This window comes from Andrena cerasifolii, chromosome 10 (genome assembly GCF_050908995.1).
Source record: "Andrena cerasifolii isolate SP2316 chromosome 10, iyAndCera1_principal, whole genome shotgun sequence".
Classification (NCBI taxonomy): Eukaryota; Metazoa; Arthropoda; class Insecta; order Hymenoptera; family Andrenidae; genus Andrena; species Andrena cerasifolii.
The window spans coordinates 10223899-10239923 of record NC_135127.1 but is presented as its reverse complement, the minus strand read 5'-3'; the positions used below and the strand labels follow the sequence as shown (position 1 = coordinate 10239923).

At 44.8% G+C, this 16025-nt stretch overlaps 1 protein-coding gene and 1 long non-coding RNA gene across 8 annotated transcripts in view; one reads left to right on the top strand and one right to left on the bottom strand.

Annotated features, from left to right (window-relative positions):
- The window catches only part of LOC143373700 (uncharacterized), a 109306-nt gene extending 95577 nt beyond the window's left edge, over positions 1–13729 (bottom strand). For all 3 annotated transcript variants that reach the window (XR_013086508.1, XR_013086507.1, XR_013086509.1), the window contains exons 1-2: positions 13467–13729; positions 13198–13377 (exon numbers count right to left, since the gene is read on the bottom strand). This is a non-coding gene — a long non-coding RNA (uncharacterized LOC143373700). The remainder of the gene's footprint in view (positions 1–13197; positions 13378–13466) is intronic.
- Mxd (MAX dimerization protein) overlaps positions 1–16025 on the top strand; it is a 204904-nt gene that overhangs the window by 123911 nt on the left and 64968 nt on the right. For all 5 annotated transcript variants that reach the window (XR_013086506.1, XM_076821181.1, XM_076821178.1 and 2 more), the window contains one exon: positions 7956–8271. Coding sequence is in view for 4 of the 5 variants with exons in the window: in XM_076821181.1 (XP_076677296.1) it covers positions 7956–8271 (316 nt within the window). In the remaining variant the exon portion in view is untranslated. The remainder of the gene's footprint in view (positions 1–7955; positions 8272–16025) is intronic.

The window sequence follows — 16025 nt, the reverse complement described above, 5'->3', positions numbered from 1 at the left end:
GATTCTTCGGTATAAATGGGCTGCGGATAAACCGCGTTCTGCCACACGTCGGACGTAACCCCACGCAGAAACGGAATATTCATTACCCGATGCATCGCTCGCGGCCGCTAGCGAGCACACACGGGTCGGCCTGCTTTCGTGGGCGTTCGTTTCTGGGTTATGCAGCCTTGTGCAATATGCATGTGCGTGTCCTCGTCGGCCGCGGCGCAGCCAAGGGTGGCAGGGGGTGTGTGGGGGTGCACGTGACGCACACGTGCGCCAGGACGCTATTCAACAATCCCGTGGCTGCAGGAAGATGGCCAACGCGACAAGGTTCGAGGCCTGATGCAGGCGAGACACTTGGTGGCTGGTTAGCCGCTGCCTCAAATATATTCGCTCGGCGGAGAGAGCGGTTCGAATAAAAATAGATGGGGGACGATTGGAAATCATTGGACGTGTTCTGAATACGCGACGTGAGACGCTCAAGTGCGTATGGAGGTTGAAATGTCGAGGGCGATTTGGAACGATATTCACGCCTGTGGGGATGTTCTTGAGGATCGCGAGGTGCATGGCTTTACATTTCTTCTGGGGTTCAGAAGTTTGAGTCGGGAAGCTTTCGGGATGCTTGCTGAGGTGTGGATACTTATTACCGAAATGGTAACAGGACACCTCTTCTCTCAGTTTCGTGATTAGGTAGTCTGAATGATCTAGGTTTCCTGAGAGATCGAAGTAGATCAATAACCTAAGTACATATTGGAATCTAACTTCAGTTAGACCTACAACAAACAAGGACCTACACGAACCTCGACATCTCTCCTCAAACCCCCCTTTAAATATTTAATCCCCCACCATCGTCACCTCAATCGACAGCAATGAGACATCAAAATCTCCGCAGCGCTGCCACCTATATAAAAACAGAAGACCTCCGTAAGAAATGCCTCGAATCGTTGAACCTAAGAATCAACGGGACGTCGACCAGTACGTCCCATTCGCTCGACCAATTCCGTGTCTCTCAGCTCGGCGGATCGATCGAAACGGCCGCGTCGAACGGAATTAAATTAACGACGTGGACGCCGACTAACAATCCGTGAGACAGGCCACGATCGACAAGGGGGAAGAACTCGCCTCCTTGGGACGTTTCCGGGGGCGAGGAAAGTGAAATGGATTGCGGAGAGGAGCGTGCGTCCGCTCGATTTAAAGAAGTAATTTGGTACGGTGAAATCAGGCTGACCGGATATCGAGGGGGGGGCCAAGGGGCCGGGGAGACTTTTTCAACGAGGCCGAGCATAAATTCTTCCAGGTCTCTCGCTCTCTCTCTCTCTCACTCTCTGTCTCTCTCTGTGTCCCAGAGGATTCGTTTCGTGGGTGCCCCTGGGGGGATATTTAATGTTCGGGAACGGGCGCTGCCGCTTAGCGACAATTGCGTTTAATTGCCGGGAAAATGCAGCCCCCTCGCCCCTTCCCATTCTCCCCGACGCGGCGGGGCTGGGTCTGTGTCAAAGGTTAGATAATTCGTGCGGTCGAGGGGAGATCGTCGGTTCGAAAGCGCGATGTTCATTAATTTTCAGTGACAAATTCGGTGGCAGATTAGACGGCGCCTCGCGTCTTGCATCTTTGGGTCGTTAAGCTGATACGTTGGTGGTGCTTTTGAGGACCTAGCAGCACGTAGCATGGTTTAGGATGCAGCGCTATCTTTCAGTATTTACGGAGGTGGGAAAAGGGTTGGACGTTGAGACGCGACAGAGATGTGCTTTTAGTGGCGCGTAGCTCTGTTTCGCGGATCATTGGGGTTTAATATTTGGTTAAGGGGTACGAGGATTTTTGTTGTTTGTTTCTGGTCTTGATGGTGCTCGTTTAACCCTCGCGAAACAGATACTGGGTGCATTTGGATACGTAGGGTAGATGCACCATTTGTGGCCACTTTAAGGTATTGTACCAGTTTTGGCTACTTCTTAAAAAGTATAATATTTTTTCGTGTAAGCAATAAATATAACCTTATATTTCTGGCGGTGTACTAAACAAAATATTTATGACGTGAAATTCTCCACATAATAATGATCTGCGGGCAGTTTAAAAATAAGATAATTATGCACATGGCCAAAAACAGTGCAATGGCCACAAATGATTACTGGTTTTTAGTATTACTACTTGAAAAAAAGGTGAGGATTTTAAATAATAACAGGATGAAGATCCAATTTTAGAAGCTTATTCTAAGGTGTGTATGATTGAAATTATCGCGCAAAATGGCCCCTGCATCCAACGCGTAGTCAAACCATCCACTTCTCAGGGGGTTGAAAGAGAGAACCGCGTCCTCCATGGTCCATTAAAATAGTCGTATCGCTTTGCGTGGTTCCCTCGCGAAACAGCGCCTGGGCATCCACGTCGCGATCAAAGTTTCCTGGCACGAAGTAGCCGAGGCTCGGTTTTAAGATGGTTCGCGGCGGTTTACGACAGGAACGAAGCTACTCTCGCTGGTATTTCCCAGCCCTTATCTTCGCTGTAAACTCATATCGTGTCGAATGGAAAGTACGAACATCAACTCTTCGAGCACACGCACCGAACGACATCCTGGATCGTAGGCGGACGTTATCTACGATCCAGAAGCTGAGACTCGACCCGTGGATCCTCCACCAAGTAACGAGCTTCTGTCGTCGTTTGCTCGTGGAATTTTTGGGAAGACTCGAATAGGGAGAGAGACAGGGGAACCAGGTTGTTATTAGGCGACGAAGCAGGCGGAAGTAAACGAAGAGGATGTTTCAAGTGATTTTTTTACGTAAAGAGTTGTTGTTTAGGGAATGAAGCCTCTGAAGTGAAAATGGAGGAGAAGGAGTTGGGAAGGGAAACTGGAAAGGATAGGAAAACATGTGTGTTTAAAGCGAAATTGAGGTGTGATTAAGATAAGCATTTGAAAGTCTCGATTAATATCGGAAACATTAATTTTCAAGCGTTTCTTCATTCATGACCGACTCTGGATTCCTTTCTTTTTTTAAATGCACAGTCTCCCTCATTTCACACGAGCACGTCGATACCCGCGTTCCTATAATTAAACAGATTACTCCAAAGCAACTTAAGACTAAGGCTTCGCGTCGGACTAACGACACTCTGGACTAAATGTCTCCGTAAGCTAGCACACTTAACACTTTTTCTGCCTAAAGGCGAGCTAAGAATGGGTGGAATGCTAAGTGGTAGATTCCCTAGGCCTTCGAGTCGAATTATTCGTATTGGTAATCTTCTTTATTACTCTGATTGCTAATTGTCCTATGACGAAAGACTCTTTGTCAACAAAAAAATATTCTATCCTGCTCATCATTCTTTAAAATAAAATTATAGTCTCATTCATATTTTTGTGTCACACAATGTGATATTTAAAAAAAAAACACATAACTACTTTTCTTTTCCTCCTTTTTTAAAAGTAGCAACGCTACTTTTTGAAAGTTTCTTTGTTAAGCTAATAATTTCCTTCTTTCTAATCGTTTCCACTACGCCACATTATCCCCCTTCACCTCCCCCCACCGCCTTCCAATTGCTTATCTTTGCATCGCCTTATTCTCACGTCTCACTCCTTTTTTATCCTGCCCTCTTATTCCAAGACGTTCGCATCTCCCGAATAGAAGAAGTGATTACAGGGGACTACTGTGTAGTGTTCTGGAAGGGTGTCATAAATCGCAGACAGCTTCCACCCCCTTTCTTTTAACCGTTTCCACGGCCACGTCCCCCTATCGTTCTTCTTGCCACGCTTATTTACATGCCGGCTTCGTTCCTTCCTTTTGTTTCTTCGGATGCACATTCCTGTCCAGAGGCATGCAATCTTTGCGCAGAAAAAGAAAGAAGGAAACGTGGATCGTGTCTGTTATGAGGAAAATGTTTGGGGCTGGTATTTCTTGAATTAATATCGTCGCAATTTTCTGTAACACGGTACCATGTAACTGTGCTCGCAGGAAAGAAGAATGTTCGAAATTTTTCCATGTGCAGTGTAGGAATCTTTACTAAAAAAAAATTTCGATTTTGTTGGAGGATAAGTGGACTAAGTGGACAAAGTGGGCTAGTGATGGAATAGTTAGTAACGAATCGGTTCAGTATAGAAAAGATAAGCACCTGAAGGAATAATTACAATTTTCTAGATAGAATATTCTACATAGCCTCCTTCTTTCTTTCTTAATTATTTCCAACAACTTTCCTCCCTTATCTGACTATAGAAATACCATATTCTGCTCGACATAATCCCATTTTCCAAACAGAAATTGTAGTCCCCGTGTTCACGTATTCCTCGATGCAACTTCCTTTCTCGGGGAACTTTTTTCATAAAATTTGTATAACTTTCGCTCGAGGAGCTTGACTCTACAATGAAACTAGTTTACGAAGCGGCGCGCCTTGTTGGAATAAACGCAACGGAATAGAATGAAAAATGCATCGTAGCGGTACACACGGGGGGTGTCAAACTGTAGCGGAAGAACATGCTGTCAGGGTCTGCTCGTAAATTGCGAATTCGAATAATGATAGGTTTCCACGTGTCACCGAAAATTTCACTCGTTTCCGTCGCGCCGCGCGCGATAATTTCGTTGTCGGCGCGATTTCTACTTTAAATTTCAAATACTGTCAAGCCGATGCGGCCTCGAAAAAAAAAACAAAATCAACGCCACCTTAATATATCATCTGCGCCAACACTCGGAGCGTTAAAAAAAAAAACTTATAAATTACATACATCAGACAGCATCATCGATCATCCGCCTAATTTTTCTCGCAATAAATGCTCGTTGCATGAATGGATCGGGTCGGCTTGAATAAATCCGCCCGTGATTACGCGGAGTCCGACACGGTAAACAATGACACCATTTAAAAGTGAAATGACGCAGCATGCGCGAAGGATGTTCCAGTAAATGGGACAGCTTTTAACGCGTTGCATATTCGATTCGCTCGGTCACGGACGCAGGTGGAAGGGCAGAACGCCCGCGATTGGTACACGAATCAATAACGACGATCGTGATCGGCTCTCTTAATTCTCGATCGCGTGATCCGTCGCCTTAATTACTGCGCCGGACTCTCGATCACTCTGGATGCACGGTGCGTCGTGTCTTCTTTAATTGAATCTAGTTGGGACTAGGTCTCCGATCACGATGGCCACACTTCCACTGGATCTCGTTGCCAGCCACGTTCGCTGCTCCATCTTCTGTCCTCTCTCTTATGCAACTTGTCCCGCTACATCGATCTGCTGCGCCGATCTATGAATCCACAGGAATCACGTGCAATCGTATCCGAAGCATTCCTGTCTCGTCCACAGACATCGCAATTCTTTTTGTAATTTCACGAAGCTCGCGTTGCAACGCGTCGATGGGAAATTGAGATGAGATGAGGTGGTTTCAGGGAACTGTTTGGTCGGTGGACTTTTTTTTTTTATTTAGAAAGAAGAGGTAGGCAATGTTTCGTTAAGGAAGGAGGATTTAGAAGATCGACGATGCTGGATACTATTTTTATGTTTTTAGTTATTAAACAGCAGGGGATTGATGTTTCATCGCGATGATTATGCTGTGTTATAAATTGTCAGAGAGCTACCGAAGTGGCGTTCTCTTTTTCTTATCTACTAAATTTCACGGGCTTTTAATGCTAATCAGTGGTCGAAACGTGAATTTCCAAGTGTTTTTCTTAAACTTTTAAGCCACTACAAAACTACTGCGGGTCTACAGCCAAATATGAAAGATGCGAAACACGAAATTGTTCCTCTAAATTGCAGAAAGGAATTTCAAGTTCCTCAGAAGCACAATACAAACAGGTTCTGTTGAATGAATGGCAATCAGAAATAGCCGGAGAATATTTTTCTCGCGTAAAGTTTTAAGCTCCATCGGCTTGCTGTCACGACAAATTCCTCTTTCGCGACTCGCCCCGCGCAGAAGCTTCCCCTAATGAAAGATTTGCTGTTAATAAATATGACAAGGGAGGAATGTATCCGCCTGATATTATGGATGCTACTGGGAAAGTAAAATTGCACGTCTGAAAGGATCGCGCAGAATTCAGCGAGACACTGCTTATTCCGGCAAGGAAGCAGGGAATGCTCGTTATATCAATATTTAATTTAACTTTATAATTAGGTGGAGTCTCTGCTCGTTTAAGAGCATCCGAAGCAATTGCTGTAGTGCGAGCAGAGACGTGGGGATTCCCATCGCAATCGGATTTGTCACTATTGTTAGACAAAAGAGCGAACTTTCCAGCGAGCCCGAGTCGTTCTCGAGACAAAGGCATTTCCTCTTTCATTTAAATTAAAAATGTTCCTTTTCTCCGTGCAACGACGTTTGCCCCTTTCATTATTTATGCATTCCCCGATGCTTCGCGGTCCCCATCATCGATTGTGAAATGAACGAGCGATGCGTAATGCTTCAAAGTCTTTGGGAATGTTCGTTTATACGGCGCTCTTTGTTACTGCGCTACTGGAAACGTGGCTGTGCGTTTGATAGTTTGTCATGTATGATATTGTGAAAAAAATAACTATCATTGACTGCCGGAAGTGGAATGAAAATAATAGTGGGAGTTTAAAGTTGGAAATATATCCTTCGACCAGGATAGATTTTTAATTATCAAGTTTTAAAAGAGATGCTATAAATTTTATGTTAAATTTCATTAATGGTAACGAATACTAGCACGTAATTAAATAAAATGCAAACGTGCAAAGATTTGCGTAATACTATCAGTAAAACGTTGCACACGATTTCAGCTATTATTTGCACATTTCATATAATTAATCCTTTCTAAATTAGGACTTATTGCGGTTTAATTTGGAATTCAAATGATCGATTTTTAGCCCAGGTAATATAATATCTATTTTCGTGAACTAATTTCTTTATATATTTGAGGCAAAGGCAGAGAAAATAAAATTTCCACGCTCATTAAAGAATAACGAACGGTTCAGTGGGAGGATATTAAATTCTCTAAATTTCGCGTCAGACATCGGCAATTACCCAAAGTTTTATTATAATCCTCGGGCTTAGCGAACCGCGTTTTCCATTAATCCCGCAATTTTTCTCGGCAGTTTCGTATCTATAAAACAGAGTCCCGCGGAGTTCGTTCATTCAATTAATTCGCCGGAGCGCATGACAAATGAAGAGACAGAATAAAGGCAAGCCAATTATGCGACTTTGAAACGGCCGCAACACAGTCGACGACGGTCCCCCCGCTTGTAATGTGGATCTCCTCTCGTATAATTTAACATAAACGCATTAAGAAATACTTTGTTCGGGGCTTTGCGCCAAACGGATTACCTGTATCTGTATTTTCAAACGAATGTGATAGATAAAAGAGTCAGAAGATTAAAGGATTAAACGTCGAGGATTAACTGTCTGCAGTATCCTGTTAGGTATAACGCTTTCGCGACGTTACTTAATAACTTATTCGCCTATTTACTACGAATTTCATTAAAACGAAAAATAATCATAGATACATCCTTCGTAACTTGAACTCCGAATTATCGCTATCAAAAGATAGACACAAGATTACCCTACCTCGTTTAAAATAAACAGCGCAGAGAAAATTCCAAATTCACAAGCTACTACCCACAAGAAAGTCCCTACGTTCCAAAACTGGTTCGACAACATTCTTGCCTAATTACCAGAGTTTCGGAAATTCCTAAAATCTCACTATTCACCCAGCCACTCTACGCAAGCTTTACACCAAAGCAAGCAAAACCTCCCAAAGACCTCATCAAGCTACACCGTCTTCCCACCACAACACCAGCAGAAATTCCCCTCTGATATCTCTTGAAATTTATTCAAAATACCCTCTCCGCCCGTCCCACGCACGAGTCCCTCTGAATTTTCAATTTTTCAACCGAAATCCCCCGTGGACCTGCAGCATCTAGGGAAAAAATGCCCAGCCCGCGCAAGATTCCCTCAGCCAGTGCTATCGATCCGCACGGTGGACGACGTGGTATCGTCCAGAGGGACACGTGAGCCGGTTGCACCGCGTTAATCGTCGCCTTCCCTCCGTTTCAGAGTTTGGAGGAGCGTGAGCGCAAGCACGCCGTGCACAAGGAACAGCTGTCTCGCGAGCACAGGTTCCTTAGGCGACGGCTGGACCAGCTGACGAGCCAGACAGGCCTCCATGGCCTCCACGGCCTCCACGGGCTGAGCTCCAGTGCCCCGACCGTTTCCTCCTGCGGGCCTGGAGCGGCCGCCGCCGCCGCGGCTCTCCTCTCCAAACGGCGCAGCGTATCAGAGTGCTCGCTGGGCACGGCTTCTTCCACCAGCTCCACGGCCAGCTCCAGGAACTCCGACAGGTCTGCGGGCAGTCCATCCGTCTCGGAGTCCGGTGAGTACACATCCACGGCCCTTTGCCTCGATTCCTGCTGTACCGCGCCCTGCAGAGTGGTGGCAACTAACTTGCAACCCACTCGAGTGGCGTGCAAAGGGATATCTCCGAGGGCACCACTAAATGCCTTCTATGGCCATTATTACAGGGTTGCAATTTTTGCATACGTTTCTGTACACCCTGGAGACTTCGAGTACTGATGATCTGTTCTGGAGTTGAGGGGGGTGAAAGAAGATTCTGTGGTTCTTTGATAAAGGGTTGTAGGTTGTACGAGGTGTATCGTAAAATGTGAGCCTATTTTCAGTGGAAGCTTTAGGTAGCAAGTTACTGGCCACTTGGTGTAATAGTTCTCAACAGAAATTTTGCAGATAAAAGGTTCACGATGAGACAGTTTAGCATCCTGCACGGGAGTGAAGAAGTACAAGAAACTTTGCGTATTTTAAGTTCGAAATAAGATACTTGTTCTCAGATATTTGTGCGAACTGATTGTATCCTGTTTAAGCGTAGAATGTCTGAAATAGGTCCCACTTATTATGTTACATCCAGTACACGCGGCACTTCATTTCACCCAGTGCCATGAAAGAAAACTGAAATTCTCGGAGGCAACCCCTTTGACTCGCGCAAAGCGAGGAGGGGACGTTTTCGTTGGGAAACGTGATCGAACGGAACGACAAGTGGTTGCACTAATCGACGAGACGAGCAAAGTAAACAGGGAGCAGGACCCGTTTAAGCAGTCGTTTAAGGCTCGCCCGCAACGCGCCTCGAGGATCGCGTGGAAAGGAGCGATTTAGAAGCGTTAATCTCGCATATCTGGGGACCCGTTACGATCACGGGCAGAGCCTGCTATTGCGCCGCGGCCTTCTCCTCTCCGAGATCATATTTATCGATCGCGTCGGCGGCGACGCGGTCATGTGAACGCGGCGTAAACTTCTACGCGACACGGCCGCGTGCACTTTGGTCGTTGCACCGCGGAACGATTTTAGGCGCGGTGTTTCTAATCCGAGATTTCTCAGGCGATGAAACAGCAAGGTTGGCTGAGTCAGCTCGTTAGAACGGAGGTCGATCCTCCTATATAAATACGCTCGCTCGGGGAGAGAGTAAAATTGGAGTAATCCGCGAATTATGAGTCAACTGTTGCGGCACCAGGCTGTAGAACGCCTCGAGTTTTCAAACGCACGAGAAAGTCCAAACCATTCTCAATATTTAACAGAAAACTCGATGTACTCCGAATACGTGCCGAGAAATTGGAATCACTTCGGAGATATGAGAAGCAATGATAATGTGTCCCCTGTTAATATTTTTCAAAAATTGTGACTACGCGAAAAAGGTGAAGAAGGGTGATACTTTGACGCTTGTCACTTTGAAAGCAGGTTGGAATTTTAATTAGATAAGGAGGAGATATGATTTATGCGCTATGTTCTTGTTTCCAGATGGAGCAGAAATTATTGACTTGTTCTACTGCAGATACAGTGTAGTGCTCTGACGAGTTCAATTTATGGAACAATGTTCACTGACCAAATACACTAGTACGCTGTCAAAGAAGGCGTAAGGGTTTGCAAGGTAGATAGGACTCGCTAGACTGATTAAAAAATGGTGAACGTAAGTCGAAAGATTAAGCGAAAGAAAGCAGGTTACTCGAGGTGCCGGAATGAAAAATTGCTTGTAACTCTAATAATGGTAAGCTCCGACCTATGTTCACTAAACGTATTTTATCTAGTTTACTATATTAATAAGTGCTATCTACTTTGTACGCCCAGGACACATTTTTAACACGCTTTATTTAGAGAAATGAGAGTCTCCTGACACTGTTCTTATTATTAAAGATAATTCATAGACCTCTGCGTTTTCCTTGGATTTATTCAACGACATGGACTTGAATATTCTCGATTTGTGGCTTTAACTACTTTCTATGCAGTATATATCCCGATGTTACAGACCCTTTTCTTACCACACGACCTGACGTACATACCGAACTCAGTCCTCTATCATTAATTTCTTCGTTCAGAAGTTGAGAAACCGCGGTTCGTTGAAAATGTTTCCAGGGCACGAGTGAATTAAAATGTACTTGCTCGCACAAATTGACTGACTGGTATTCAGTCGCCAAAGCGTGTTCATATGAAGCCTATTAAAATTGAAATCAGGCATTAAAGTTGCGTCCCAGTTCGGCGTTAGTGAGCAGCGTTTACGGTTGCCGATGCTTCACGCCAGCGGGGTTCTGTAGTTAAATGTAGGTACACTGTAACTTTCTTTCTAATTATGGCAGAAGTTGCTCGCTCATTTGAATATTCTCTGTTTACAAATGCGGCGGTGATCAGCGATCGCGTATCTGAGGAAGCCCGTGCAAAATTCAGCGGGACACAACCTATTTCGCGGAGGAAGCTGGATCCTTGCATATCAATATTTAATTTAACTTTATAATTAGCCCAGACTCCCTGCGCTGGTTTAAGAACGACCGAATCGATGCCTCGCTGACAAACAATGTCGCTGAGCTCCTCGACGAACCGAGATTTATCGTTCTAACGAGACGAAAGAACGAAGTTAACTCCGATATTGTTCTGGGGACGTTTCTTGTTTAGTTCGAATGTAGTTTTCTTCAGAACAGTTCGAAATTTATCAGAACCTTCGAACTTACCTTCTAAAGTTACTGGTCTTAATCAGGCACAATTGTAAATTTGTTAAAGAAAGAAAGACGCGTCATTTGAAGGGTCGAGAGGAAATCAACTCTTCCAATAAAAAAGTCCCCTATAAATGTCGTTACAAGCGAGCAAAGACGGGATAAATCATTGCATCTACAGCAAACGCAAGTAGGATGAAAGAGAAATAAAAGTTCTGCTGCTCTGACATTTTCAAACTTCGAAATCTACTCTTGCTCCCCAATTAACAAGTTCAAAAGTTCCTCCAGCAACGCTTTCCACGCGTTCAGTGACCAAGGATCAGCGAGACGTTCGGTGTCGACGATAAGGGGTTGAAAGTCGAGAAATTTGCGAGAAATTTCCGATGGAATTCGAAAAATCGCCGCCGTGGCACGCGTGACTTATGATAAGTGCTTGGCTCAGGATATTCCCGTGGGATCATCAATTTTAACGTTCACCCCCGTTTCGTCCACGTCGCACCCCTTAACCCCGAGCCCAGGCCGACCTCCTTTTTCTTTAACCCTGTCCTTCTCACCCCCTCCGATCGCCCCCTCCCCCCTCGCCGTATATCATGCGCTGGCGAATGCATTTTCGCGACGTGCACCGAGATACAAGGAAACGAGTCGATCATCGGGTGTCCGCCTCCAAAGTAATGATTCCAAGGGAAACGGCAACGATCTCACTCGTTAACCCTCTCGTCGCGCTACAGGACGTTCCAGAGATTGATGAACGAAGCTAACGAGCGTGTTTTATGCGGATCGGGCGTGAAAGAAGAATGTATAAACGTGGAGAGACTGCTACGATCGTATTAAACATTATGGATACTGTATAATCGAAATATGCATAAAGTTTTTTAAGGTGAAAATATCGTCGAGATTAGTGGCCTTCGATAAAGTTTCCAATACTGCATTTATATTATTTAGAAAAGTATAGGAATTCTCTTAGACGAGTGGAACTGCACTTTGTAATTTCAGACGCACAATCCACTTGCTCTATAATAACCCTTTCTGTGCCTGCGAGTTTTTATTGCAAAACGATATCGCCCCTTACCCATGATTTTCATAATATCAGAGACACTTAAGGCGTGCCATACTCTACGCGCGGAACGAAACAAGATACCAAGAAGCCAACCATGAAAACCTCAATTATTCCGCGATATCCATCCAATCTGCGACGATAAAAATTTACCGAGCTTCACGGTAACCGTTCGTGCGCGACCGATAGGGGGGACGTTGAAATGTCCTGTATTAAAAAAGGGAAGGGGGAAAGAAGAAGGAAGAAAGGAACGCGATATCTTTCCGCGCGTTTCTATCGCGGGACGAGCGTGTTCGGATAACGCGTCCCGAAGGGAGGAATAAAATGCATCCTATCGGGCACGCCGAGTTTACGAGCCACCTTCGAGGCGAAGGATACCTCGAACCTCCTATCGAATTTTGCCCGATTTCAATCTGAACGCCGCGAATGTAACGGAGCACGGCGAAACCAATGAAGATCGAACCGGGACGATAAGTCGTCGAACGCTTCGAGGACCGTTTAAAGTTTCCGCGGTCCTTTTCTTCCCCGCGGTGTCTCTGCAGCCAGTCGTCGTTCTTTCCCCCCTTTGGATTTCGCGAACCTCTGTGTCGTTTCGAGTCGACGTTTGAAATATGCTATCGTAAATTAGATTCAACCTTTAGAGTCAATTTTCCACCCCCGCCCAGCCGCGATCGGAATCGCGCCGCGTTTCCTTTGGGAAAGAGAAGTCGACGGCGGTCGAGTCAGATTTTTCTATTGAGCCGGGGATTTTTCATTTTCAGAATTTCACGAACGGTGGGACCTGCTCGCGTGCTTTTGGAATGGGGATGTGAATGGCCTCGTTGAGGGACGTGGGGAGAGTGTAATTGTTTGAGATGGTGATGCGTTGAGAAATAAGAAAAAACCTCATACCGATGTGGAATTGAATTTGTTTTTTTTAAGCTGGTTAAATGTTAGGAGTGAATTTTTGGGGAGAAATTTGAATTGCAAGTAGAGGCTAGTTTTTTATTTCCTTTGCCAACCTCGAGCATCATATCAAAATAAGAAAACTAGACATCAATAAACTGACCACTCGAAGTATCAGCAAATTCTAGGCGAAAGTAACGAAATATTCATTCGTCTCAATTAAATCTCGATTAATGAATCTCTAAATTGTATTGATATTAAATGCAACGACTTACGTAATATGTATGTAACCCAAGATGTATCGCAAAATAATGTGACAAGTCAGAAGATGCAAATCGCTCAAATAAAAATAAGTTTGAATGTAGGTACTTACCGGTCTGCAATCCGTGGCTCTTTTGTCGCGAAGCAGGCAGCTGAAGTTCAGGAGTCCTCGACTTCCGGCATGCGCAATTTAAATGTCAGTAGCACACGTACTGGTTGCCGCCGAGGAGCACGAGCAGATACACGTTAAGGCAATTTGTTCTGCAGTCATGTGCGACGTCCTCGCTTTAAACTGTAACAAATATAAATTTTTCGTTAAAGAACGTTTCGTCTTTGAACAATTAAATGCGTACTAGAGTCAAGTGTAATAATAATGCTTACAATCTAATCTGCCACTGTTATCCTGATTCTCCCTCCGGTATAACACGATTCGAACGAAAACGAACTCGATTGCGCCATTACGTCACACAAACTTGAACGTATGCCACGATATACTAGCAACGAGTCACGAGAAACAGTTTTCGAAGGAACTCTGCTCGCGGTCACGGCCGAAACAACACTGACTAGTCTCCGAGCCATGCTCGACTTCGGTAGGACGTTTGTGTTTACTTGGAATTTGACAACGCCCGAAGAATGTAAGGTAAATCGTGGGGAAGCGCCGAGGGTCGGTGACAACCGTTCAGGAGTAATATTTTGGTCACTTGTGTACACGATGGGATACAGAAGTACATACAAATGCCTGATTGGGTATTAAATGTATCTGTTTTCTCCCTCTTTTCAGCTTAATAATAATTTTAATAATAATAATCACCAGACGAACAAATATGTCAGCTTATTTTCTGTCACACCCTCTCTTATATTTAAACTATTTAGTTGTTCCATATTTTCTACATATTTCTAGTGGTACGTGAGTAATTACGAACTTATCACTGATTCCTCTTGTTAGTAACTTTGATATTATGAAATCCGAGCCCATTATTTTATTCCCCTCGTGTCCCTATCTCATTTTCAAGATAAAAATGGTGTCATTCGATTCCTCTTGAGGAGAGGCCTCTCTACAGTCCGCAGCGATCGTGGCGCGCCCTTTCAGCCCCTAGGAGCCCTCTGTAAACCTCGCGTTATCATTAGGTTCGAATCGTTGATCGAGGCGAAATCAGCGATTCGAGCAATGCAAGCGTGAACCACCGGCGACGGAACTGCATCTGCGCGTTGCACATGGAACGGAAACCCGGCCAGAAGACGCTTGTTTCGCGATTACACGCTCCAATTCCGATTCCACCCCCGACCAGCTTCGGGGGGGACAAGAAAACGAAGCGATTCGAAGCGGACAGGATAATACGAGCAGCGTGTCGTTAGTTTCCTCGTTAAATTCGCCACGATGCCACCGACTTCTCGATAACTCAGCAACGACCCCGTATAGATTATTAACTCGACGAAACTGGCGGTCTATGGCTCTCTAGTATCCTCTTCGACTTGGTCCTCACCAACTGACGCTCTCATCTTCATTTTCAGTTTTACAGTTTCGAATCTGATCGCCAGCAATAGGCAGCACGTGGAAACTTAGCATTCAACATTAGTGTGCAAAGAGAAAATGAAATGAAAATAGTAACAGCCCTTAGTAATATCGCGAATATTTATATTTACACTGCAAAAGAATATATAAAGATGTATATACTGATGCAAGGGGATATTAAGCTTCCACTGTATCAGCAAGAATTCTGGATGATTTAACAAGATCTAATCAGTGCAAATATTCTGGCAATACCTAATCCGAAGAAGAGAAACCTAGTACCAGAAGAACGGAGGTCTCCTTCCCCTTTGCTCGTAATAAAAACACTTTAGGGGCCAGCAATCATTTGATTCTATCACTCCGAATGAAGATCCATCATCCTGTTCGCGGAGGAGCTCGTTTCTCTCGGGCCGCTATTTGACGAAATCTCGAGTCGTCGACGGACGTTTTTTACGATTCCTCAGCAGAATCGTTGCGTATTACCGCGAGATTTCCTGCTGTCGTGGGCCCGGCTGAGTCAGCCCGTTAGCAAACTTCCGGTTCGTTCTCTGTCGCTTATGAAGTTCTGCTAACGTAAGACGAGGGTCGCAAAGTTAGAGGGCGCGGGGCCGGGCGATAAAAACTTATACGCGACGGCCATGCCCTTGTTGACGATCGACGGCCAACTTGAGATGGATCTTTTCACCCTTTCGCGTTTATCTGCTCACTAAATTCGTTAATACCAGCTTCTCGAGCTGTCAGCACGTCATTCCTGCGATTCTTCCTGATGCAGTCGATAGAGAACACCGGCTGACGACAGACGATCCGTATCCCCTTAAACTTTAAGTCTTCAAATGTCGAGAATATTATTGCATGCTGATTTTAAGGGACGTCTGACTATAGACTGACTAGTTCCACTTGCCCTGTGTATCAACACTTGTTTACACTCTGCTGCCTTCGATAAAGATCGATATTTAATTATATTTCCTCCCCGTGAGACAGAATAATTTTCTACAAAAATTCAAAGTGAAATCTTCGAATAAAACTCACAGATTCACCTAATTACCATGGCACATAGGCTACACCCTACACTTACAACACTTGATAGATTAATCTAAAGCCACCTGCTGGAAAACGTAAATGTAGCAAGAATTACGTCTGAAAGTCATCAATAATTACCGTTCAGAAAAGAGAAGAATATGACAAATCGCAACATGCACGACCCCCGTTCATTTTCCATAAAGCAACCCCTATGCGAAAGAGGAGAATCGATTGAAAACGAGCGTTTGGAGATGAATACTGTGGAGAACAACGAGGAAGATGAAAATAATTATTGGAACGCAGGCGTACGGGCAGGGATCTTCAGCCATGAGCTTAATCGAAAGTCATTAACGACACAATTAACGGGGGCTGGCTCGGACCTCGCGGACCGGAAATGGGACGCGTCCGAA